This window comes from Canis lupus, chromosome 27 (genome assembly GCF_003254725.2).
Source record: "Canis lupus dingo isolate Sandy chromosome 27, ASM325472v2, whole genome shotgun sequence".
In the NCBI taxonomy this organism is placed as follows: Eukaryota; Metazoa; Chordata; class Mammalia; order Carnivora; family Canidae; genus Canis; species Canis lupus.
Genome location: NC_064269.1, coordinates 8,496,120 through 8,523,702, shown reverse-complemented (window position 1 = coordinate 8,523,702; position 27,583 = coordinate 8,496,120). Strand labels below are relative to the sequence as shown.

At 32.3% G+C, this 27,583-nt stretch overlaps 1 protein-coding gene and 1 pseudogene across 2 annotated transcripts in view; one reads left to right on the top strand and one right to left on the bottom strand.

Annotated features, from left to right (window-relative positions):
* ARID2 (AT-rich interaction domain 2) overlaps nt 1-27,583 on the top strand; it is a 168,815-nt gene that overhangs the window by 79,776 nt on the left and 61,456 nt on the right. For both annotated transcript variants that reach the window (XM_025477357.3, XM_025477356.3), the window contains exons 4-11: nt 5,070-5,203; nt 12,555-12,773; nt 16,120-16,187; nt 24,498-24,564; nt 24,657-24,907; nt 25,234-25,330; nt 25,422-25,631; nt 26,479-26,646. In XM_025477357.3, coding sequence (XP_025333142.1) covers nt 5,070-5,203; nt 12,555-12,773; nt 16,120-16,187; nt 24,498-24,564; nt 24,657-24,907; nt 25,234-25,330; nt 25,422-25,631; nt 26,479-26,646 — 1,214 coding nt within the window. The remainder of the gene's footprint in view (nt 1-5,069; nt 5,204-12,554; nt 12,774-16,119; nt 16,188-24,497; nt 24,565-24,656; nt 24,908-25,233; nt 25,331-25,421; nt 25,632-26,478; nt 26,647-27,583) is intronic.
* Nucleotides 16,611-18,524, bottom strand: LOC112678336 (60S ribosomal protein L36a-like; annotated as a pseudogene).

Here is a 27,583-nt window from a genome sequence, read left to right as displayed (position 1 = left end):
TCCCCTCCAGCAACCCTCAGTTTGAGTTTCTTATGGATTATCTTCCTCTCTGATTTTGTCTTATTTTTCCTTCCCTTCTCCTATGTTCAGCTATTTTGTTTCCTAAATTCCACATATGAGTGGAATCATATGGTATTTGTATTTCTGACTGACTTATTTTTTGTAGCATAATACCCTCTAGTTCCATCCACATTATAAAATTTCATTCTTTTTGATGGCTGAGTGATATTCCATCGTATTTATATACCACATCCTCTTTATCAGTTCATCTGTCAGTGGACATCTAGGCTCCTTCCATAATTTGGATATTGTGGACATTGCTGCTATAAACATTGGGGTGCATGTTCCCTGTACGGTGAAATTTATAAAGGACTTTGCCTCCCTGCAGAACCACTGAGCTCAACTCAACTTTATAGAAGTTCTTTTTTAGATAACTGATACTCTGGCTCCCATTATCAGACACATACTCACTTTATATTCATTTCTTAGTAGCTGAAGGAAATCTAAATGAACTTTCTTTTATATGTTTTCTGGCCTAGGATATCTTTCACTTTTCACTAGATCACATTAGTGTCTTAAAGAAGTGTTTTGCAAGTTACTCTTGTGGATCCTTGAAGTTGCTTTTAATGAACCAGAAATTCTGAAAGTTTTTAGCTTACAAATAATGCTGTATTCCTCTATTTTTATTCTTTAGAGGTCATTGCAATTAGATTTAAGGGAAGAAATGAATATGTGTCCTTGAACTGTCATCTTTAGCTAAAAACATTTCAAAAAGTTGCTATATTGAAGTGTTCCCAATCATATTCATTTGATTCTTTTTCTAGATCTAAGAATAATCAAGAGTTTTCTTGAATATTGTTGTTCTTGTTAATGTTAATTTCCAAGAATTCTACCAAAGTATTTACAGTTGAAACTATATCTGGGAATTGCTTTAAAATAATGTGATAGAGGATTGTGAAGATAATTGCATATAGATTTGGAATTTTATATCGTGAAAGATATTTTTAATTTTCCAAGAGTTTAATTTCTTTCCTAGAAAAAAAAACTTTCTTTGAATTGTATTGTGGTTAGAGAACGTGCCCTATATATTTAATCTGACATTTATTATGGTTTTCAGTGTGAATTGATATATGACCAATTTTGTAATTTCCTTGGAGTTTCAAAAAGAAATTCATTATATGTCTAATAAATCAATCTTACCAGTGATTATATTCAAATTTCGTACAACCTAATTTGTTTTTTTGTGTACTTAATCTGTCAGATATTACAAGAGGTTAAATTTTCCTGTATTCATAATAATACTGCCCATATTATTTGATGCTATTTTAAATGGACTCTTAAGCCACTACCCTGCATTGTATTTGTATTGGTCACATTTATTAAGGTTTTTAATTAAATAGTACCATTTAAAATAATTTCTCTATTATATGCCATCTGTTCATAATTGCCTTCCTCTATATCTGTAACCTGTGACATAGAGGCTACCATAAAATAAATTAATGCTAAGTTGAAGAAAAAGAAGATAAAACTCATCCCACCTGAATCTGTTCCTATCTGGATTGCAATATTTACCAGTGTTGAGTTAAATATGTAGTGTAGTAGGCAGATTACTGTAAGAACTCAGTAAATACTTACTTGATTAATATATTAAGTATTCAAAGTGATGTCATTGACCCTGAGAAGAGTGAAATGTACAATCTAGCATTGTAATTTAATGAGCGAACACAAAATATCCTTCAGTGTATAAGCTCAAGGTCGTGATAGAGAAATCAGAAAACTTAGACTTTGAAATGTAACTCTGTATTTTAGCTGCTTTCTCTTAACTGTTATTACTTTTTAGTTTTTAGAAGTATATAACTCCTTTAAAAGCCAAAGACTTTGTGCTTGTTTATTGAGAGAAACAGGAGATCAAAACTGGGTGCCAAAACCTTAGTTGAACTAAGAAGAAAAGTTGAGTCTTGGTTTGAAATATTTAATCATGACAGAACAAGTTGTGGTCCTCAAGCCAGGAACATAAAAATTTCAAATACCTTATTAATTTACCTAAACCACAGATTTTGGGGGAGTGGAACTAAAAATCATTTGGGAGGAATAGGGTAGAATGTGTCAAGGAACCGGAGGTCATATTTTTTTAACATTTTAAGAAAATTTGAATTATAAAGGGTTTCATGTATATAATACACTGTTTATTAATGAGTATATAGGGTTTGTGTTGTTGTCAAGCACTCTATATTGCACTCCATTTTGGGTATTTGGGAGGGAAAAATCGTATTTATGGTCCTTCTTTAGTAGTAATACTGTTTTCTCTCCTAGCTGTAATAAAAAACACAAATTTCAAATCTGCTCTGCTCAATTATGACTAACAAATTTATAGAAAGTATCATAAACATATTAATAATGGAAAGTTTTTATTTTAAAATTATTTTGTTATTTTTATTATGTTTAGATAAAAATTATTTAATAAAAATTATTTATCTTTAGTTTGTTTTTAACCTTTCCACAAGGAGTTTCGTCAATTCTGAAAGACTGTACTCTCTAAAATACCTGTCAGTACTATTGCCTGATTGATGTGGATAATCTCTCATTTACAGAAAATATGTCACGTAATTTTTGAGCAGATGTTTTTATCTTTTTTTTTTTAGGTGTTTGTATCTATAAATTTATATATACTCTTCTTTTTTGTGATATCTGCATTAGAAATCCAAAAAGAATCGGCTTGAGAAATAAATATCATTATTTACCTATTTAAGTCCATTGTGGGTCTATCTTGGAGAGAGACTGCTTCTTTTTAATCATCCTTTAGTTTTGTTTTATGGTTTTAGACTGTAAGTCTATATGCTGGGGGGACATCCCCAGGATCAGGGTGAAATGTGTGCAGCTGCATACTCTCCTCAATGTTCAAAGGTTATATCTGCATGTATGTCTCTACTTTAGTATGCTATGTCTCCAAAAGTAAAGAAAAATGTTGGATTCGTTAGCTAGCAAACTGCCAGCTAGGAAAGAGTTCCTTGCTCAAATTGAGCTTATATGGAGAATTTAGAAGGAATGTAGAGGGACAGTTTAATTTCTTTCCAGGCTCAAAGATGTGAATTATTGTCCCTTGTAAAACTGAAAGGGGAAAATAAGGAATGGTAACGATTTTCTATGTCATTAGTTTTTATATTTGTAAAATTATAGTTTCCATTTATCCCATCTTGGAAGTTAAGGTTTGGTGCTAAAAATAATACTTCTGAAATCATCGTATATCTTTATTGATAACCCCCTTTCCTCATCTCAGCTGTCTATAACTAAAAAGGAAAGGGGTGGGTAGCTGTAGGACTTTGAAAATAGCTACTAATGGGCTTGGTACCTGCTTGGATCAGGAATGGCTAAAGAGATGATCTGTAAAATAATCAAATCTAGATCTTTTCTGTGGTAAATATAAGTCATAATCAGCTCAGCTTCTAATCTGTGAAGTGTAGTAACAAGTTTGTTAGCTACAGTGTTGTATTTGACAAGAGTTTGACTTGTTTCCCTATTTTAAAAGTTTACTTGGAAATCTTATTATAAACAGGTAGGTTGAGGATTCAGAAATCTAATTAATGTCAAGAGGATTAATCAGGGGTGCCTAGATGGCTCAGTCAGTTGAGCATCCAGCTTTTGATTTTGTCTTAGGTCACATCCTCATGGGTAGTGGCATCCAGCCAGCATGGGGCTCTGTGCACAGTGAGGAGTCAGCTTAAAGATTCTCTCCCTCTGCCCTTCCCCTCATTTGTATGCTTGCTTGAGTGCTCGTGCTCTCTCTTTCTCTCTCTCCATCTCTCAAGTAAATAATCTTTTTTAAAAAAGAGGATTGGTATGCCTGGGTGGTTCAGTTGGTTAAGAGTCTGCCTTTGGCTTGGATCATGATCCTGAAGGTCCTGGGATCAATCCCTGCATCAGGCTCCCTGCTCAACGGGGAGTCTGCTTCTCCCTCCCTCCACTCTCCTCCCCTAACTCATGCATGCATGTGGGTGTGCCCTCTCTCTTAAAAATAAATAAAATTTTAAAAAATTAAAAATTAAAAACAGAATTAATCATACCCAGTAATGGTAATACAGTAGGGGATATAGGAACTATCTTATAAATTAGTTAAAATACATTAGGCCATCACTTTTGGATTGGAATTTATTTAGAACGAGCATACCATTTCCAATGTCTGTCCAGAGAAAAATATTCAAATAAGTGCACAGATTAAGCTTATTGCTGTTGCATGATTTGTGACAGCAAAAATCAAAACTGAAAGTAGTTAAGTATATCATTAGAGATCTAGTTAAATTATTATGTATGAATAGGGTCAAATATTATATAGCTGTTAAGAAAAACTGAGGCAGTATTAATGTATTGACATACTTAGATCTCTAAAATATATATATATTTTTTAATTTTTTTAAATTTTTATTTATTTATGATAGTCACACAGAGAGAGAGAGAGGCAGAGACACAGGCAGAGGGAGAAGCAGGCTCCATGCACCGGGAGCCCAATGTGGGATTCAATCCCAGGTCTCCAGGATCGCGCCCTGGGTCAAAGGCAGGCGCCAAACCGCTGCGCCACCCAGGGATCCCAAGATCTCTAAAATATATTGTAAATAAAATTAGGCACAGAAAATATATGTATTCCAGTATGTACATGAATCTGGTGAGTGGTTATCTCTGGTGATTGAGATTGAGCGTGACCAAAGGTTAGAGAATATCATTTTCACTTGGCTTTTAAGTGACCATGTGTAATTTTTTAAATCAGTAAGTCGAATGTTCTCCCATTCATGTACATGGATTTGTTCTTTGATATTACCTAGTTTTGTATGTTTATTTGAGTTAGTGGTCTGTTTTTTTCTAAAAATATAAAAACACTTTAGAAGTATTGCATGATTTTTGTCTGCAGTATCACTATTGAAGTGACTGTTTCACTAATATCAGAGATTTATGGTATCTTATTTTTTTTAATTTTGGGCCTCGGGAAGGAAAACAGATACATGTGATACAAGTTAAAAGATAAGAGATAAGATATAAATCTATTTGTAAAAGTCTGTTGTATTGTTTTTCTATTTCAGTTACCTAGAAAAGTACGAGAAAGTTCATCATTTTGGGGAGGATGATGATGAGGTACCACCAGGCAATCCAAAGCCACAGCTTCCTATTGGTGCAATTCCATCTTCCTACAATTACCAGCAACACAGTGTGTCAGGTAAATATCATTAAAAATTGTCCAGTTATGAATTAGGAAAATAACATCATCCATTGAATTAATTCTTTACTTTGCACATGTAACTTTGAAAGACCAACATCTAATTGGTATCAGGGCCCTTTCTGTAATAGGCTGTATACGATTTTTAGTTGCAGGAATTTTCAGAGTTACAAATACCTGTAAATTTCAAGTGAAGTTTTTTCCCTTTTTTTTGACTGATGGTCAGTTTAATTTGAATAGTTACTAAAATAAGAAGAAAGTCATGTAGGATTAGAGAGGCCAAGAATACTCAGCATTTACTAGATTTTCTACAATTGCTGGAATTCCAAGCATCAAAATTCCTCAAAAATATTTCTTACTATTTGAGTTTTTTTTTTTTCCCATGGTACCAGGAATAAGATTTTTTTTTCATGTAAGTCATTCTTAACAATGGTTATAGAGGAATCTGCAGCTAAAAAGATCAGGACTCAAATTGAAAATAATTAGGTTGAGAGTTTAATAAAATGTTATTGAGGCAGAGTAGATGGGGGTTCCTCTGTAGTAGCTTTGAGTGTTGAGACTGTGATGACTAGGAAGAGATCTCAGAAGAAACAAGCCTCTTCAGTCACCAACATTTGGCCTAAAAAAAAAGGAGATACAACTTTTTTAAGGCTATGTTGTTGATAAAACTTATAATTTTCTAGATAATTTATTATTCTTCATTGGTTCTAATCCCAGCCTCTTTTTTTTTTTTTAAGATTTTATTTATTTATTCATGAGAGACAGAGAGAGAGAGAGAGAGTCAGAGACAGGCATAGGCAGAGGGAGAAGCAGGGTCCATGCAGTAGCCTGATGTGGAACTCGATCCCAGGACTCCAGGATCATGCCCTGGGCCAAGGCAGGCGATAAACCGCTGAGCCACCCAGGGATTCCCTTGTCCCAGCCTCTTATAGATAATCACTAGATTTTAGCTTTCTCGTGTCAGTATCATTTTATTCTCCATTATTTATTTTCAAAGTTTTTTTCACTTTGAATTTGACTCCATATTTCTTCCTCAACCAGTATTAACTGAAAAAACAGAATCTCCTAGAATCTGATCATTACTAGAAGAGGCTTTATCATCTAATGTTTTTGTATAATGGAGATGGGAGTTGGTGATGAGTACAAACCAAACCTCACTTTATTTTTAATACGTAGTTTATTATCCAGGAACCAAGGTTAAATTAAAGGAGAACATTTTAAGTCACCGTGTAGAAAATCTTGCTAATAGTTTAAGCTGATAAAATGGAGTGATTTATTAAGTGATATACCCTCTGTTCCTAAAAAGGGCTAATGTGATCATTATTAAATTCAAGGATATTATAGAGGATATTCCTGCATTGAATGAGACATAATTATACTAATGGTCTTTAAGACCATTTTTAGCTTTATATAACTCTGTGTTGCTATATTACAGTAATAGAACTATTCAGTTTCTTGTCTACTGTTATGGCTTCCCAAATTGACCCATTTCTCCTCTTGATCATATTTAAAATGAAATGTTTTCTGGATCTGTTTTTTCTTTCCTTTCCTTCCTTAAATTAGAAACTGATTACCTCAAGAAAAAAGATGTGAAATATTTCTGGTATTTCAGAAACCTAATGAAAGTCATTGATGGAGTTATACAAGTTAAGGGAATAACAGAATTGCTTAACTTGGTGTTAGAATAACTCCTTTCTGATATGCTGTCATATATATGTCTTCTTTTTTATTATTTATTTTTAGAATAAGTTTTTTAAATTTTATTAAATTCAGTTAATTAACATATAATGTATTCCTGGTTTCAAAGGCAGAGATAAGTGATTCATCAATCATATAATACCTAATGCTCATTGTATCATGTGCCACCCAGTTACCCTGCCCCCCGACCTCTCTCCCTTCCAGCAATCCTGTTTATTTCCTGTGATTAAGAGTCTCTTGTGGTTTGTCCCCGTCTCCAATTTCATCTTGTTTTATTTTTTACTCTCTTCCCTATGATCCTGTTTTGTTTACTAAATTCCGCATAAGAGTGAGATCATATGGGATCCCTGGGTGGCGCAGCGGTTTGGCACCTGCCTTTGGCCCAGGGTGCGATCCTGGAGACCCAGGATTGAGTCCCACGTCGGGCTCCTGGTGCATGGAGCCTGCTTCTCCCTCTGCCTGTGTCTCTGCCTCTCTCTCTCTCTCTCTCTCTCTCTCTGTGTGACTTTCATTAAAAAAAAAAAAAGAGTGAGATCATATGATAATTGCCTTTCTCTGATTGACTAATTTCACTTAGCATAATGTCCTCTAGTTCCATCCACATCATTGTAAATGGCAAGGTCTCAAATTTTTGATGGCTGAGTAGTATTCCAGTGTGTGTGTATGTGTGTGTGTGTGTGTGTGTGTGTGCGCGCGCGCGCGCACCACATCTTCTTTATCCATTCATCTGTTGATGGCTGTTTCTGTTATTTGGCTATTATGGACATTTCTGCTATAAACATTGGGGTGTATGTGCTCCTTTGGATCACACTATACTTATCACTTTGGGGTTAATACCAAATAGTGCAATTGCTGGGTCAGCTTTATTTTTAACATTTTGAGGAACCGCCACAATGTTTTCCAGAGTTGGCTACACCGGCTTGCAGTCCCACCCCCACCAACAGTGTAAGAGGGTTCCCATTTCTTTGCACCTTGCCAACATCTGTTGTTTCCTGACTTACTAATTTTTAGCCATTCTTGAGCATTTTTTCATGTGTCTAAAGCTCTTTATAGATTCTGGATACTAGCCCTTTATCTGATGTATCATTCGCAAATATCTTCTTCTGTTCTGTAGATTGCCTTTTGGTTTTGTTAGCTATTTCCTTTGTTGTACAAAAGTTTTTTATCTTGATGAAGTCCCAATAGTTCATTTTTGCTTTTGTTTCCCTTGCCTTTGGAGATGTATCTAGCAAGAATTTGTGGCTGCTGAGGTCAAAGAGGTTGCTGCCTGTGTTTTTCTCTAGGATTTTGATGGATTCCTGTCTTTCTTTTAGGTCTCATCCATTTTGAGTCTATTTTTGTGTATGGTGTGAGAAATAGTCCAGTTTCATCTTCTACATGCGGCTGTCCAATTTTCCCAACACCATTTATTAAAGAGACTTTTTTTTTTCCAATGGATACTTTTTCCTGCTTTGTCAAAGATTAGTTGACCGTAGAGTTGAGGGTCCATTTCTGGGCTCTCTATTCTGTTCCATTGATCGATGTGTCTGTTTTTGTGCCAGTACCATACTATCTTGATGATTATAGCTTTGTCATAGAATTTAAAGTTGGAATTGCGATGCCACCAGTTTTGGTTTTCCTTTTCAACAATCCTTCGGCTATTTGGGGTCTTTTCTTCTTCCATACAAATTTTAGGATTTTTTGTTCCAACTCTGTGAAGATAGCCCATGATATTTTGATAGGGATTGCATGGAATATATAGATAGCTCTAGGTAGCTTAGACATTTGAACAATATTTATTCTTCCGATCCATGAGCATGGAATGTTTTTTCATTTCTTTTTGTCTTCCTCAATTTCTTTCATGAGTGTTCCATAGTTTTTGAGTACAGATCTTTTGTCTCTTTGGTTTTGGGTACAATTGTAAATGGGATTGACTCCTTAATTTCTCTTCTGTCTCATTGTTAGTGTATAGAAGTGCAACTTATTTCTGTGCATTGATTTTTATATCCTGCCAATTTGCCAAATTTTTATATGAGTTCTAGCAATTTTGTGGTGGAGTCTTTTGGGTTTTCTGTATACTGCATCATGTCATCTGCAAAGAGTGAGGGTTTGACTTCTTGTCGATTCAGATGCCTTTTATTTCTTTTTGTTGTCCTACAGAATATTTGTGACTACATATTTTCTTTTTACTTTCTTTGTAGGTTTGGACGAATGTGTGTGTATCACGAGACGTTTATATTGTTAATATTCAGAAAAACTATTCTAAAATATTTTTTGTATATTTTTTGTTTGGAGTTGGATTTGCCTAAAATATTTTGAAATAATATTTTGAAATAATAAATTTCAATAGACAGCTTTTAGGACATTTAGTATAGAGTGCTATTTTACTTGTTATAATATTGATAGAATATGGAACCAAAGTTTCCTTAAAGATACTGACTCTGGCTTTAAGTGGCCAAAAAAAATATTTAGCAGATTTTGCCTGGAGTTTTAGGACTATTAAATACTGGCATCAATATTTGACAGTTTTGTCTCTTATTTGCATGTTTTTCATGCTTTTCCTTGCCATAAATACCTAATCCTTTGTTTTCCTTCTTTCTCTGTTGTGTGTTGCTGTGTATTGATTTTGATGCAGTCAGTTCTGCAGAATTATGGGGTAGATTGTTTAAGGAATTTTTTGTTCATCTTCTCTTACATTTTAAAATAAAAATAAAAATAAATTTATATGCATAAAAATAAAAATAAAAAATTTATATGCATTATCATTAGTAGAAAAATTGTGAAAGGTAAAGTTGACATATGACAACTCATTGACATTGTAGAATTTCAGAGCTAACCAAGGTATTAGTGATCATTAATCCAATCTAATCTGTTTGGTAAAAGGAGGTTAAGCAGTCTGTCCATTTTCATTTTTGTTGCTTGAATTTGGAAAAGTTTTATACAGGATGATTTTTTTTTTAAGCTTTATCAGTTTTAGGGAAAGATTTCCCTTTAATCCTCCATATTTTAATAGATATTTAGTCTATAATAATATTACCAATAATGAAAAGAATGTATTGTGTAATTTCTACAGTATAAACAGCATTCCAGCAACAATTCTCCCTTTCCTTTAAACTGAAAACAAAGAGAAATGATTGCCTCAGATTAAGTTTGTCAGCAGTGATCCATTTGTATAAACTGTCAATCAAAAATGTTGAAAATAAATTTCTAATCCCATATCAATTATGAAATTGTAGCTGTTCAGTCATATATTTCCTTGGGGAAGGGAAGGGATCCTAAAATCTTATAAGCAGTTTCTTTTACATTATGTTAGAAATCTTTACCAAGCCTGATATAGTTAAAGGACTTCTCATAATTATCATATTTATTTATTGTATTTTAATTGGAGATCTCTTTGGCAAAGTCACTTAGGTAAGGATATACTGAATTGAGTATCTGGTGGCATCTTTCATTCTTCAGTAGTGAACAATAGCAATTCTAAGGTCATATTGAATGCACATAAACAAGACTGTGACAAACATTGAATATGGGTTCCCAGTTTTTTTCTATTCAGGAGATTTGTCGAGATCCCTGGGTGGCTCAAAGGTTTAGCGCCTGCCTTTAGCCCAGGGCACGATCCTGGGGCCCTGGGATCGAGTCCCGCGTCGGGCTCCTGGCACAGAGCCTGCTTTTCCCTCTGCCTGTGTCTCTGCCTCTCTCTCTCTCTATGTGCGTCATGAATAAATAAATAAATAAATCTTTTTTTTTTTTTTAAAGGAGATTTGTCTGAAAGTTTCTTGGAAGCTATAATTTAACTATTACTGAGACTTAATATCTCATCATCAATTTCAGTGTACGATATCGAAATATCAAAATCTGTTCCTATGTTCACAGTTTTGTTCCCTTTTCTTCAGATTTTATGTTTATCTTATGTTATTAGAAATTTCATTTCTCAAGTTTGTAGAAAATGAACAATATATTATTCAGTTTTAAATATTATAAAGAATTGTGTCATAGTAATTTATAACTATTGTGGAACCTCTTTATCATTATATTATTGGAGAAATTCCTGTAATATTTTAGAATTAAAAGAGGTGTTAGCTTACTTGTCTAAGATGGGAAATAAAGAAAATTCTTTCCTATATGATTTTCTTTTGTGTCATGTTGTGATGATAGATCTCTTCTTGCAATCCATTTAGCAAGGTCTTAAAAAAATTCTTTAAAAAATTCATGTGTTCCTGAAATGTCTCTTCTAAAAGTTTTATTTTCTTCTTCCCATTAAACTAGTTATATCTTTATGTGAAAAATGTACTTGGATTATGTCTGAGGGCATAGCTGCCAAGGCCTAAACTTCCCCAAGTAAGAGTCAGTATTTCTAGAAATATGATGTTTTCTTATATATTATGATAATATAATATATTAGTGTTTTATAACCCCACTTCCCTACCTTCAAAGTGTTGAAGATATTTTAAGTTAATTGTCCTACAGAAAATCTTAGTTACCTCAGTTTAGGCAAAGATTTCTTAGGGCATGAAAGCATGAACCATAAAGGTAAAAATTTAAAAATCAGACTATCAAAAGTAAAACTTGTGCTCTTCAAAGACACTGTTAAGAAAATGAAAAGCCACTATTTGGGAGAAAATATTTATTAAACATATATTAGATAGATAACTCCCATTCAGAACATTTAAAATTGACAATATTAAAATGCTGGCAGAGATGCCAGGCACTCTGTACATTGCTGGTGGAAATGCAAGATGTTATAAGCTACTTTGAAAATAGCTTCACAGTTTCTTACCAGTTTAAACATATACTTATGTCCAGCAATCCACGAATAATAAGAAATATTTCTGCATGAAATTCTGCATATGAATGTTTATAGCAGCAGTGTTCATAAGTCCCAAAAACTGAACCAAATGTCCCTAGACTAGAGAATGGATAAACAAATTGTGTTGTACCCTTACTATAGCACCAAAAGAAACAAACTACTGAGACATGGATATTGACCATGTTCTTTCATTTAACTAAATAAAAGAAGTCAGGTATAAAAGACTACATACAATATGATTCCATTTATTTGTCATTTTGAAATAAAGTTATAGGAACAGAAAGTAGATCAGAGTTTGTGGGTAGAACAGGGGTTTAATTGCAAAAGAGCATAAAGAAACTTTTTGGGATGATGAAAATATTCCAGATCTTCACTGTGGTTGTGTCAAACTCATAGAACTAAAAAGCATGAATTTTACTCTGTTAATGATATTGCAATAAATCTGATCTGAGCAAAAAAGTAATAATTCTCCTACAGTTAGATAAAGAAGGTAGGCAATGTATCTAAAATCATGATATTCTTAAAAATTTCAAAGGAACAAGTATCCCTGGCTTATAATATATAAAAACGAGAAATAGTCCCTTGAAGTACAAGAGTAAAAAGAGTACAGTACGTAAATTTAAATAATGATAAAATAATAATTGGTAATGATATCCAAGAGGGTCTAATAGTAGTACATTTTTTTATATTTTTAATACTTTTTGAAGAATATAATTTTAACTTAAGTTTAGAAAGTTGAACTCATTAAGCTTCTACTCAATTTAAATTTTATAAAGGAAAACAAGCCTCTGTCCTGTAATTGTAAGATATTAACCATAATGTTTTTTAATCCTTGATATACTTCAGGTGTTTTTATTTTTATCTTAGATTATCTGCGTCAAAGTTATGGGCTATCTATGGACTTCAATTCGCCAAATGATTATAATAAATTGGTGCTTTCACTGTTATCTGGACTCCCAAATGAAGTGGACTTTGCTATTAATGTATGCACTCTTCTATCGAATGAAAGCAAGCACGTCATGCAACTTGAAAAAGACCCTAAAATCATCACTTTATTACTTGCTAATGCTGGGGTGTTTGATGACAGTAAGTTTTAAACTGAACCTATTGTGTGATCATTCTATAAAGGTGTTAGGGATTTTTAAAAAAAGATTTTTAAGAAGAAAAATTCCTTTTATTGGTATAATAGCATTCTTTATTTGCTTTTATTATATTAATGTGTTATTTAAGACAATGAATGTTTGGGTTTTTTTAAAACCTTACATATTTTTGAATAGTAATGATCTCACTAGAACTTTGGAAATAAAAATCTTGGATTTTTCTTACAGTAGTTATATGGGTTTCTTGATGTTAGAAGATTGTTTGATAAAATATCCTGATAGAGAAAATTAGGGCCTGGAAGAAATTGTTTTTTTTTTTTTTTTTTTCTAGTGTGTGATTATAATTTTTAATTAAACAGTTTAAGTAAATGCATTTAAAAATTTGCTACCTAAATAAGAGTTTTCAAATATATCATGTCCATTTTACTTGTAGTATTTGCCAAGAAGATTTTTATATAAGTCAAATTCTTTATTTTCTGTGACATTCTCTCATTAAATCTAGGTTACTAAGACTAAATTGCTCATTTCTCTCATTGTAGTTTAAAAGGGATTTAGAAAATATGTTTTGAGAACATGTAGAAAATATATTAGCTGAATGTTATTGATATACAGTTTTTTCTTGCTAATAATCATCCCTCCTTCTATTCCAATGCCATTGTAACTTCTTTATTCCAGAAGTATATATTATTAAAGGATAAGGCATGGGGGTAATTCCTAGACTACATGAATCAAAAGCAAATTCTAAGTGTACATAGTCACAAGGAAAGAGGTATTTAATTTTTATCCCCTGGGGAAAAGATTCAGCAGTTCAAGACAAAACTACCATAATGTCTTCCCAACAATTCAGATATATTGGGGGGAGGAAAGATAAGGTAATGACATATTGAAATTATTTTGTCATATAGAAACTGTATAGCACAGTAGAGACAGTTTGAGAGAAAATTTCTTATATTTTATAGATTTATGACCATTGTTTTTATCTTTAAATAGCAACATGTTTGCAAATGAGTTCATTTTTCTGCAATTTGATTTGGGTCAAGTAGTATACTTTTCAAACATAATTTTATTTGGGACTGTCTAAGTAGGATTCCTTAGAATTTGACAGGTACTTCGGTTGTATGAAGACAATTTTGAAATGTTTAAACAAAAGTGAAATTAGTTTCTCACCCTGCCTGAAAGTCTCATTGGTTACATGAGGGAGGAACAAAGTACTTTACTTCTCAGTTTATATCATAACTTTGGAGATCTAAATTTGGTAGATTTGTCTCACCTTCATGTTCTGTGGTTCCTAATGTTTTGATCTTTTAAGAACATCTTTTAGCATTTAATACAGAATAAAGTTAAAATTTTTCACATTTAGAAACCTTAAAATGAAGTTTTTAGAAAAATAATTCTCAAACCAGAACAATTTTAGTAGTCCTTGAATAAGGATTATATATGTGTGTGTGTGTATATATATATGTATATACATGCTACTATATATATGTGTGTGTATATACATATATGTGTTTATGTGTGTGTATATATGTATATATATATATGGTAAAAGTTTTCTTAGCAAATTTTGCTCTAAGGCATGACATTCTTCAGACCTAGTTGATCTTTCTGCATTTTTTAGTCACTTCTATTTATCTAAAAACCTAAATCATTATTCATTGTAGCAATCTAAAACTAATAATCTAGCAAATGATATTTAAGGAATATTACTATCATTCCAGTAGTCAGAAGTTTAAGAGTTCCAGAGTTCCAGAGTACATAGGGATTTTATGAAGACACTATACTTAAAACCGTGATTTGCATTAGGAAAATAAATACTTTGACTTTGAGGATTATCAATATATTTGATTTGGTTAGGCTTTTGAGAGGTTTTGATTTATTTCTTAGAGTATAGAATTTTAATAAGAGATAAAAGTAGATGACACTTCCTTTAGAAAGTGTGGAATGTTTATATTTTTTGTGTGTATGAAGAAGTATAATAAAAATTCTATTTAACAAAAAAATTTTATTTTTCCATTTTATATTTCCATCCAGTATTCTTTTCCCAGTGAAGTTTTTCTTTATAAGGTTTTTTTCAGGACAAACAAATCCTTGTTTCTCTTTAGTGGTATGTGGGCTTCATTTTTCTAATTAAGCTGCTACTTATATGTAAGTGTGATATTTTATGAAATTCTTCTTTAGGACATAATAGTTTATTAAAAACTTTCACATCTATTTTATCATTTCCTCATGACCCTCTTATCAGTATTAAAATTCATTGATAAACTTAATTTATGTTAACATTTACTCCTCACTCTTTTTAGTGTGTTTTTCAATGAAAATTCTTATTCTAACCTAAATACTTCGTAAACTTTATCATACTTAATATTAAGGAAATATTAGGTCTGTACCTAAAGGCATAATAAGATTATAAAGATTCAGTGAACCTACAACTGAAAATATATCCATTTGTTAGGTTAATCACAACACATCCATTAAGGAGGCTTACTTTTGTTTTTTAAAGAATTCTTTTCACAAAACTAGTTTTTCTATTAACAATTACCACTGTATAGTTTTCTGAAAGAAGTAGCTTTCATTACAGAATTAATATCATAGTTGATGAAAGCACTTCCCTAATTTTTAAAGGCAGATGGTTGGTTATGTATCACAGTTTAAGACATTTGTATCGTACTACTTTATTGTCTGGTCCCATAAACTGACAGTACCAGCCGGCAGCATAAAGGAGAAAAAATGATGTAACATGTACTTATATGCCTTAATCTTTGTTGTAGGGGGTTGGGGGAGTAGGGTATTATTAAGGTTTTGAATTGAATGATTTGATTTTTCTTCTAAAACAAATGTAAAGAAGCTATAGGCCTGAGTATGTTTCTTAAGGGAGGTTTCATTTGTGGGAATTATTTCCAAACAATGCCTTGCACTAATTATTTGAAATATGTATTAGGCAATTATTTTTGAAATTAACATAAAGATTTAAGATTTTAAAAATCTGGCAACCTGATAGCATTAGCATTAGTTTGACTTTTTGATATTTTTCTTATCTGCAAATGAAACCTAATGTAGAGTAACTTTTAAAGAACTCTTCATTTCCTTTCTTGGTTGTATAAATATTATAAAGATAAGTTCTATAGTTTTATAGAAAGACAAGTTTCTTTGAATTCTGTAATTTAAAAAGCTGTCTCAGAAGAGGTTATCATGACTGTATCATGTACTATGAAATAGTTTTTAACAAAGAAGATACTTAAGTGTTTTTTTACTGTTTTTTTCCACATGCATCTATTAAGGAATTAAGTAAAAGAATAATTTCATTTTACTGAATATATTATTTATTCTTTTAGCTTTAGGATCCTTTTCTACTGTATTTGGTGAAGAATGGAAAGAGAAGACTGATAGAGATTTTGTTAAGGTAACTTATAAAATATTAAACCATTGAATTACATATTGCCAAGGGCCAAGGATCAATGATTGCTCATCTTATACATGCTACTTATACTTTAATCTTTAGTATAATACATAAAGATACCTATTTAAGAGTTGCGACTGAGTAAAAAAATATTTTAAAATACCTAACAGATGAAATTCTGTTTTCATTATACATTGATTTCTGAAAATAATAAATCTGTAACAAAAGCAATAAATCTGAGAATACCTAGATTCTGAGCAGTATTCTAGCTAATTTTCTTAGGTTTGTTATCAGTTCACTTAATCACTCTTTAGTTGTGTCTAATATTTCACTTGATTCATTTGTTAAATTTTATTTGTGTTTTACTTTTATTTATTTTTTAACATGACATCAAGATTTTATTGTCTTCAAAACAAAATATGAAATTTAGAACTGGATCGCTTGGTCCTTTCTCTTCTTATTTCCTCCCAGCTCAAAATACTTGCATCTCTTAATAGCCAGCATTCTCTTCTCTTAGATCTGCAGTTGGGCTCAACACATTCAAGCCTCAGCACAATCTTCTTTGTAGTTTTAGCCTTTTTCTGGAAGATCGGCTTAGTCTGCCCACCATAGCCACTCTGCTTCCTGTCATAATGCCGCTTTCCCTGGGCATAAAGAGAATCTTTGCCTTTCTTGTACTGTGTCACTTTGTGGGGTTGGTGCTTACCACATTTCTTGCAGAAAGTCCGGCGGATTTTAGAACATTCACCATCTTTGCGAGAGCGCTATCGGCACGGAAAGAAGCTGTGTTTTACTTTTAATTTCTAGGCCTTCTCTTTGTATTTTTTCAAATTTACCATTTTGATCTTTTATGCTTTTAATAATTCAAAGAAGATATATTTTAAATATACTTTATTAATATGAAAATTTTGTATAAATATATAATATAGAAATGTAAATATGTATAAATATATAAAATATAAGTCAAAAATTAAATGTGTGTGGACAAAAACACATACACATCTGACAATTCTGATATGTAAGCCTCTTGCAAGTCTAATTGTAGTCACTCTGACTCATGGATTATTCCTTTGTGTTTTATAATGTTGATTTATAAATTTTAGCAAACTCCTCTGTGGGATTTTTTTTTTTTTTAAGATTTTATTTTTACTTATTTGAGATGGAGAGAGAGTACAGGAACAAAGGGTTCAGGGGTGGAGGGGGAGGGAGAAGCAGACTACCCACTGAGCAGGGAGCCTGATGCAGGGCTTATCCCAGGATGCTGAGATCATGACCTAAGCCAAAGGCAGACACTTAACTGACTGAGCCACCCAGGTACCCCTCTGTGGGATTTTTTTATAGATTGGATGCTCATTTCTTCACTTCTTGTTTGCATTTGCCAGTCACCTAAAAAGAAATAGTGGTCAGAATGACTTTATATTAATTTTGTTATTAGAGATTCTCTGATGATTTTAAGAATAAAACCAAACCCATGGGGTTGTGGATCAGGCTAATGATGAAATATTTTAGAGATTGTTTTTCACTCAAACTCAAGTAGTCAACCCCTTTAGCTCCCTTTATTTGAGGATATTAGACCTTCCAATTTCTCACCATGATGTGGACTTGCATATTAATTCCCCACTTCACAAGTACACCCAAAATCCTATATTCTGTCCTCATCCCCACCTATTAAAAGCCAAGCCTCTTGGTTGTAGTTAGGCAAATAATTTCCTTAACTCTAGAAAAGTGGTGATTAAAGAATAAGATGCATGTATTGTATATTACACAATCACAGTGGGGATTGGGGGTTGTCAGTATAATCACTAATCACTTGAAATCTAGAAGACACAAATATGTTGAAGATGACTAGATCACCTCTTGCATGTTTTCATTAATTTCTGCTCTTTATATATTTCTTATATGCTATATTCTTTGGATTTAATATATTGCACTATTTTTAATCTCTTGGGCTGGTGCTTAGATTTGATTTTTGTTTTTTATTTTTTCGATACGTACATTTTAATACATATATTTAAAGCCATGAAATTCTTTCTAAGCACATTTAATTTTATTCTCCCAGTTCTGCTTTTCATGTTTTCATTAAAACTCCACTTAAATTATCTCATAATTTCCATTATGAAATCCTTTTGATACATGGATTATTTTCAAAGAAAGTTTCTTTTTTTGTTTTTGTTTTTTTATTTTTTAATTCATGGATTATTTTCAAAGCAAGTTTCTTTTTTTGTTCTTGTTTTTTTTTTTAATTCCAGTTAATGTGTAGTGCAGTATTAATTTCCATACAAAAATCTTTGCTAATCACAGCAAGTGTGCTCCTTAATCTCCATTACCTATTTCACCCATACACCCACACACCTTCCCTCTGGTAACCATCAGTTTGTTCCCTATAGTTAAGAGTCTGTTTCTTGATTTGCTTCTCTCTCTCTTTTTTCCCCTTTTGCTTATTTGTTTTCTTTCTTAAATTCACATATGAGTGAAATCATATGATATTCATCTTTCTCTGTCTTACTAGCTCTATCCAGGTCATTACAAATGGCAAGATTCCATTCATTTTTTGGTTGAATAATATTTTATATGTATATAATCTACACATATAGAGATGTGGATATAAATATAGATAGATATATACACCACTCTTCTTTATCCATTCATCAGTTGATGTACACTTGGGCTGTTTCCATAATTTGGCTATTGTGGATCATGCTGTTATAAATAAACATCAGAGTGCATGTATTCCTTTGAATGAATATTTTTGTATTCTTTGGGTAAATACCTGGTAGTTAGGATTGCTGGATCCTAGGGTAGTTCTATTTTTAATGTTTTGAGGAACCTCCAGAGTTTTCCAAAGTGACTATACCAGTTTGAATACCCACCAGCAATGCAAGAGGGTTCCCCTTTTGCTACATCCTTACCAACACCTGTTCTTCTTCTGTTGATTTTAGCCATTCTGACAGGTGTGAGGTGATATTTCTTGTAGTTTTGATTTGTATTCTCTGATGATGAGTGATGTTGAGCATTTTTTCATGTCACTTTTGGCCATCTGTATGTCTTCTTTGGAAAAATGTCTGTTCATATCTTCTGCCCACTTTTAATTAGATTATTTATTTTGGGGTATTGAGTTTTATAATTTCTTTATATATTTTGGATTTTATCAGATGTGTCATTTGCAAATATTTTCCCCTGAAAGGAAGTTTCTTAATATCCAAAAAACATGCAAACTTTTTCCAGTTTTCTTTTTCTTACTAATATCTAACTGAATTTCACTATGCAGAAATAATAAACTCTGTATAATCTTAAACTTTTGAAATATTTTCACTTTTATCTATTTCATAGCCTAGCACTGATGAGATTTTATAAACACTTTGTATTTGAAGATGAAATATATTTCGAAGTTGTTGGGTGTAAATTTCTGTGTGTCAGGACAACATGGTTAATCATGGTATTCATATTTACATGTCAGTACTGGCTTTTTTGTCCATTTTTTCCTTCATTTATGGAAAGAGGTATGTTAACACCCAGTGTGATTGTGGAGATGAGTTTTCATATAGTTCTGTTTATATTTCAATACTGATATGTATTGTACATTATAGATGTTAAACCTTTCTGGTCAGTTGAACATGTAAGTATCCTTTTTACCTTTAAGTCTACTTTTTTGTTGATGTTTTTATATCAACATAATACCATCTTCCATTTGTTTTTGGTTTATATGGCTCCTATTTTGCTTTGAACCTTTCTTATCCTTGTATTTTAAATGTTTTTTGTGCCTATTTTTAATTAACAACATATGTTTGGGCTTTTTATTCCATTGTGAAAAACTTTGTTTTAATAAATTAGTGCATTTAGTTGGGCTCCCTCCCCAGCAGGGAGCTTGCTTCTCCCTATCCTCCTTACTCATGCTCTCTCTTTCTCAAAATTAAAAAAAAAAAAAAAAAAAAAAAAAAAAAAACCTTAAAAAAATAGTGCATTTATTAAATTTTGATATAATTGTGTTTAAATGTGCAGTGCCTTGAATTGGTTTCTATATGTCTTTACCTTTTTGGTTTTGTTTTCTTCCCTTCCTCCTTTCTTACCTTTTTTTAAAAAATTGATTTAACTGATTATTGTTTATTCTGCCTAATATTAGTTTGATATTTATACACTTTTTCTGTTCTCTTAGTGGTTACACTAGAGATTATAATTTTAACTTTTACTAATTTAGCAAATTCGTACTTTCACCACTTTTTAGATAATGCAGGGACATTAGAACAACTCTCATCTCCATTTACTCACTTTTGATTTGTATTTACTGTACTTGTTACGCATTACTTTGCTCTTTTTCAGACTTCTTAAAACAGAATCTTAGAACATTGGTTTTAAACTTTCCTTCTTGTTTAATGTCAGTATATAAAGCTATAAATTCCTTCTATACACTGCTTGAGTTGTATCCCACAAATTTTCTAATGTTGAGTTTTCATTATCATTTCAAGGAATTTTCAAGGAATTTTCTCATGTCTCATGATTTGTTCTCTGATTTATGGCTAATATAGAAGTATGCCATTTAATTTTTTTTTCAAAGTAGCTTTTACTATTAGTACTATTGTTGATTCATTTTTTAATCACACCATTGTTGTCCAAGAACATAATCTATATGTTATTTATTTATTTATTTATTTATTTATTTATTTATTTATTTAGTGTGCATACATGAAGAGGGCTGGGAACAGGGAGCAGAGGGAGAGAATTTTTAAGCAGCCTCCCACAGACTGCAGACCTTACATGGGACTCAGTCCCATGATCTCTAGATCATGACTTTAGCAAGAGCCACCCTGGCACCCCAGATAAGATCCTTTAAACTTATAAAGACTTGTTTTATGGCTTATCATATGGTCTTAGTGAATGTTTCATGCACACTCGAAAACAATGTATTCTCTACTCTTGTTGTATGAAGGTTTATTAATAACAAGTTAAAGTATTCGACAGTGTTCAAGATTTTTGTATCATTATGCTTTTCTGTATAATTACTCTATAATTTCCTGAGAGGCAAGTGTTAAAATCATCAACAGTATTAAGGTTTATATCTTCTTTTAGTTCTGTCAGTGTTTGTGTATTTTGAACCTGTGTTGCCTATATACTTAAGATTATTACATTTTCTTGATAACTTTTATTTATCATTACATAATATTCCTCTGACCTCTAGTAATATGCCATCTCCTGAAGTCTCTTCACTGGTGTAATTTATCTACAACAGCTTTCTTTCTCTCTTTTTTTCTTCCTTCCTTTCCTTATTTAAGATTTTATTTGAGAGAGAGAGAGAGAACAAGCAGGGCAGAGGGAGAGGGAGAAGCAAGACTCCCCGCTGAGCAGGGAGCCCAACCTGGGACTTGATCCTGGGATCATGACCTGAGCTGAAGGCAGATGCTTAACTGACTGAGCCACCCAGGTGTTTCTACAGCAGCTTTCTTATGATTAATATTTTTATGGTATATCTTTTTCTTCCTTATACATTTCATCTGTTTTTTGTTGTTGTTTTTTGGGTTTTTTTAAAGATTTATTTATTTGAGAGAGAGAGAAAGAGCAGGAGAGGAAGAAGGAATCCCAAGCAGATTCCTTGATGCAGGGCTTGATTTCATGACCCTGAGACGGCAACCTGACCTAGAAACAAGAGTCAGATCCCTAACTGACTAGGCCCTTTTCATCTGTAGTTTTACATACAGTTTCTTAAAGATAGCTTATAGTTGGATCTTGCCTCCTCCTTTCCTGTAATTTGCTTTTTGTGCAATTTCTTCCTTCTCCTCAGTGTATTCAGGCCAATTATACTTCATGAAATTATTGATGTGGTTGAATTTAGGTTCTTGGCTTTTATTTTCCTGAAAATTATATTTTGCCTTTATGTTTGAAAGGTATTTTTGCTGGATATAAAATTGTGCTTGTAAACTATCATCTGAGCAGTTTTAAGGTAAAGTTTCATTGGCATCTCATTTGCATTTTTCCTGACAAGTCAGTTTTAATCTTATTGTCTTGTGTGATCTTTTTTCTCTGACTGCTTTCAAAGTGCTCTCAATCATTGATTTTTATTTTGGTCGGGATGTGTTTTGTTGATGTTTTCTTCATGTTTCTTACTTGGGACTTAGTTAGATCTTTTGTATTTTTCATGAAATTTGGAATATTTTGGCAATTATTCAGATTTTTTCTTTCTTCTCCTATTTTTCTGAGACTATGTTTATCCAAATGTTAGACCATATATTGTCCCACAGGCTACAAAAGTTCTGTTCATTGTTTTTAGACCTTTTTTCTGTGTACCTCATGGATAGTTTCTATTGTTTTCATTTTCTCTTATCCTGTTAAGCGCTTCTAGTCATATTTTTAAATTTTAGGTACTATGTTTTTCAGCTCTAGCAATTCTATTTGATTCTCTCCCATATCTTCCCATTTTTCTCCTAATTATGCTTATACTTTCTTTTAAATCTTTGCCCATATTTAATAAAAAAATAAAAATTGTATTAAAAATGTTTTTAAAGCTTTGGTAATTCCATCTTGAGTCTGTTTTTGTTGAAACTATTTTTGTCTTAGTTATGGGTCATGTTTCCTACTTTCTTTGTACATGAAGTAATTTTTCTATTAGATATGCATATTGGGAATGTGACATTATTGAGTGTTTGGATTTTGGTGACTTTTAAGAATGTAGAACTTTTTTCTGGCGTGTTTTTAATTGACATATGGATTGTGACGTATCTTTTAGAAGATTGTTTTAAAGCTTTGCTGTGATTCAGATAGATTAGCCATTTTTTTCTTTCTTTTCATTTCTTTTTTTTTTTTTTTTTTTGAGATAGATTAGCCTTTAGCACCAGTTTATTCCTACACCTAAGGTATGGCTTTGTTTGGATTTCTCCTGAATTAGCAGGGTATTTAATGAATTTTCTCTATTTTGTGAGTTGTTCAGTTATAGCTCTTCATTAGTTTTCTCCATTTTTTGCTTGGTGTTTTGGATTTTAGCCATCATATGTGTAGTTTTAGTACTCAGCAATCAGTTCAAAGCATTCTTGTGCAGATTAGTTGAGTTCTTTTTCTTCATGACTCCTCTTTCTAGCAAATTTGCTCTCAAATTCTAGTTCTGTTGTCCTTGCTGAACTCTGATCAGCTTCCTCAGCTTAGAAATTGCTATGATCTCTTGGATTTATTGTCCCTGTGCTGTATAGAGTGTCCTATAAAACTATAAGGAAGTGATTGAACTCACTTCATTTGTTTTCCATATTCCAGCAATTAAAGTTTTGCATTGCTATGTTGTCCAATCTCTGAAAACAGTTGTTTTATACATATTGGTTTTGATAGGAAGATGACTGCTGAAGTACCAGTTACTCCATTATGGCCTGAGAAAAAAAGTCTTCCAGGCTTTTTTTTCTTAGATTTTAATTTTATGCATATTTTTACCTCATAAGACATTGTTTTTAGTATTTTATTCATTTATTATTTATTTTGATTTAAACCACATCTACCTTTTCATGTATTTTTCCTTAGTGCTGTTTTGTAGATGAGTTGTCTCAGTTTTCCTTTGCCAGTTTTCATTTTTAAAGGGCAGTTTCACTGTTTAAAGATTTTAGTTTAGGAGATATATTCTTCCATCACTTAGAAAATGTCCCATTGTCTTATGGTTTCTATTATTCTATTTTATTTTTTTAGAAAGTCTGCTATCAGTTTAGTTGTTGTCCTTTTTAATATTATCTGTTCTTTTTCTGCCTTTGCATTCTAGTTGGGGTTCTTTTTTGTCTTTGCTTTTCAGGAATTTTATTATTTTATTTTGATGTTCTTACACATCTTTATCTTTCTTAATTGTTTGGAGTGCTTCTTCAATCTCTAGGTTAACATCTTTGAACCTTTTAAAAAAATTCTTTGCCCAATCTCTTTGAATACTTTTTCTGGCCATTCTCATATTTATGTCCAGTAATTAAATATATAGCACATAATGATGTCTGTATGGATTTTTTTTAAGTACAAATTTAGGGACCTCTGTGTGGCTCGTTAAGTGTCAAACTCTTGATTTCAGCTCAGGTCATTATCTTAGAGTTGTGAGAAGGAGCCACATGTAAGGCTCCATGCTGGGCTTGGAGTCTGCTTAAGGTTCTCTCTCTCCCTGTCTGCCCCTTCCCCTTTTACTCTTCCCTTGTCTTTAAAAAAAAAGAAAAAAATCTCTCCCTCTTGCCCTCCCCACCCCCCTTTCTCTCCCTCTTTAAAAATAAATAAGTATATAATGGAAATTTTTTAGTGTATTTGACTATTTTTAAAGTAATAGAATAGTTGTTTCAAATATCAGACTTTAGTATAATAATTTCTTAATTACAGTTTTGGAAAGACATTGTTGATGACAATGAAGTACGTGACCTCATTTCTGACAGAAACAAGTCTCATGGTAAGGCAATAAGAACAATTTAAATAACTTTGAAATATCTACAATAATAAATGAATTATCAATTTAAATAAAATATGTGTTTTCTGTTATAGAAGGTACATCAGGAGAATGGATTTGGGAATCTTTATTTCATCCACCTCGAAAGCTGGGCATTAATGATATTGAAGGACAACGGGTACTTCAGATTGCAGTGATTTTGCGAAATCTTTCCTTTGAGGAGGGCAATGTTAAGCTCTTGGCAGCTAATCGTACCTGTCTTCGTTTCCTGTTACTTTCTGCACATAGTCATTTTATTTCTCTAAGGCAATTAGGCCTTGACACATTAGGAAATATTGCAGCTGAGGTAAGTATGTGATAGTAACTTAAGACAGTTTTGATAGTTAGCAATGATATTTACTTTAAAATTTTAGTATGTAGCATTATTATATTTGCTATACTTACAGGATATGAAATGTAGGCTTACATACAATTTTGCCTAAAGTGGTATAGTTTGACATGCTTTTTTGGAAGAAATATTTGAAGTGATGCTCTAGATTTAGTGATGGCTATTCCCACAGTAATTACCATTTTTAAAACATAGGCAACACTGTTCTATTAATTTTTATTAAATTTGAAGTATACAACACTGAAGAGGGCTACCTCAACAATAGTGTCTTTTCTTTTTTCCAGCTTCTATTGGACCCTGTCGATTTTAAAACTACTCATCTGATGTTTCATACTGTTACAAAATGCCTAATGTCAAGGGATAGATTTTTAAAGATGAGGGGTAAGTGCTTACTTAATTTTCTGTGTATAACATGCACAGATTTCTTATCTGTTAAAAAATAAATTCATGTTTGTGTACATATACTTTTCAGGCATGGAAATTTTGGGAAATCTTTGCAAAGCAGAAGATAATGGTGTTTTGATTTGTGAATATGTCGATCAAGACTCATATAGAGAGATCATTTGTCATCTCACTTTACCTGATGTGCTGCTTGTGATCTCAACACTTGAGGTGCTATATATGCTCACAGAAATGGGAGATGTTGCTTGCACAAAAATTGCAAAAGTAGAAAAGAGCATAGGTAAGACTAAACCAAAGAAATCTTTCTTCCTTTATTGAAGATAAAAGTATTTAATGGGGTGCTGTACTAAATTACAATTGATATTTGGGGTTTACTGTTTATTTTGAGGAGTCCTTACGCATTCAGACACACTTGTTTGTGTTATTCTTCCTTCGTGTTTTAGATTAGCAAGAAGCTCTGTCATTTAGAGACCAGGGTATATGTGGCTATCAATAATTCCTATTCCTTTCTGTATTTCTGTTATTACTTATCAAATTCAACCAAACAACCCCAATAAGACTGCTATCACTCTGAGGAGCAGGTCTTTCTGTTTCAAATGGTCAGCTGCTACTATTAAGAAACTGAAGCTGAGTGAAAAAGTTTCCTTGTGTTTGTAGAAGTTGCTGGTAATGGTACTATTCTTAAATTACTACCTCTTTAGTGGCTTATCAGTTTTAAACACAATTGTGAAAGTAGGTCATGTTAACATTTACTCATTTATTAAAATGATTTCTGTCTTTGATATAAATACTAAACCCAGAGTTAATAGAGATTTGGCTTGAAATTATTCTTGAGAAATTAAGATGTCACTTTCCATATCAATGGTTCCTAAATCTAACTACACATCAGAATCAGTTGGGAAACTTTTCAAAAATAAAGATACCTAATCCCGATCCCAGAGCTACTAAATCAGTCTTCAGAGATTGAGCCTAAAAATCTTTTTTTTTAAAGATTTACAGATAATTCTGATGTACAGTGATTCATAGACTGGCATTTGAGAAGCAGCTATTGTGTATGGCATGTGTTTTTCAGTGATGTCATTGTTTGATAATATCATTAATAACTATTGGTTTTTAATTTATTTTAGATATGTTAGTGTGTTTGGTTTCTATGGATATTCAAATGTTTGGCCCTGACGCACTAGCTGCAGTAAAACTCGTCGAACATCCAAGTTCCAGTCATCAAGTTTTATCTGAAATTAGGCCACAAGCTGTAGAGCAAGTCCAAACCCAGACCCATGTAGCATCTGCCCCAGGTTAGTGTTTTTACATAATGTTTTCAGTATGGTTATGGGTGTATAAGACGTGAATATACAGTACAGGGAGCTGATATTACATAATGGAATAGGCTAAAACAGAACTTAAGTGTGAGCTTCAATTTCTTAGATTCTAGGAGCAGTAGGACCAAAGTGAGCACAAAGGAAGAATAGCATAATAGATTTTTTTTAAAAAGACATTTAGAAGAATGTGAGGGATTAGATATTTACAGTTGTGAGAACAATATGAAGTACCCCAGTGGACTTCTTATTTGTGATTTTGTCATTGGAAGTTGGTATGCCAAGAGTAAGTTAATCATACATAACCTTATAATTCTCCCAGCTGGTATCCAAGTACATAAATATAATACCTCCTAATACCTGAACCAAATCCATAGAATCAGAGCTTTGAATCAGACACACGTGCATGTGTACACACATGACACATTTATAAGCATGTGTACCTGCACTTGTGCACCTTTCTTAGGGTCTCTTGGATAATTCTATTTAACTCAAATGTCTTTAATTACAAATCATAGCTGTCTAATAATGAGCATTCTCTTCAGTCCTTGGACTTCTTTTTCCTGGCTTGTTTTGAATTGTCCTTTTTATATTTTAGCACTGTCCACCTTTTTGGGAGTGCTTTCTCTGCCTTCATTTGTCTTAACAAAACAATCCGTCTTTCACCTCATCTGCTTTCCACCTCCCACCATTCCCAAAATATTTCTCTTCCCTTGTGTTAATGGAGGATACTCTTTTTCTCAGTTGATCTTATTACTTCTCACTTTGCAATTAATATGGAAGCCAGGTAGCATGAATTCTTCAACTTGTTACCCCTTCACTTACAAACTTATTAGCATCTGAACTCATTTTCCTTCAACTTCCCCTTGTCTTCAGAGATGTCAGCTTCTGAATCTGTGCTCTGAATATCAGTCTC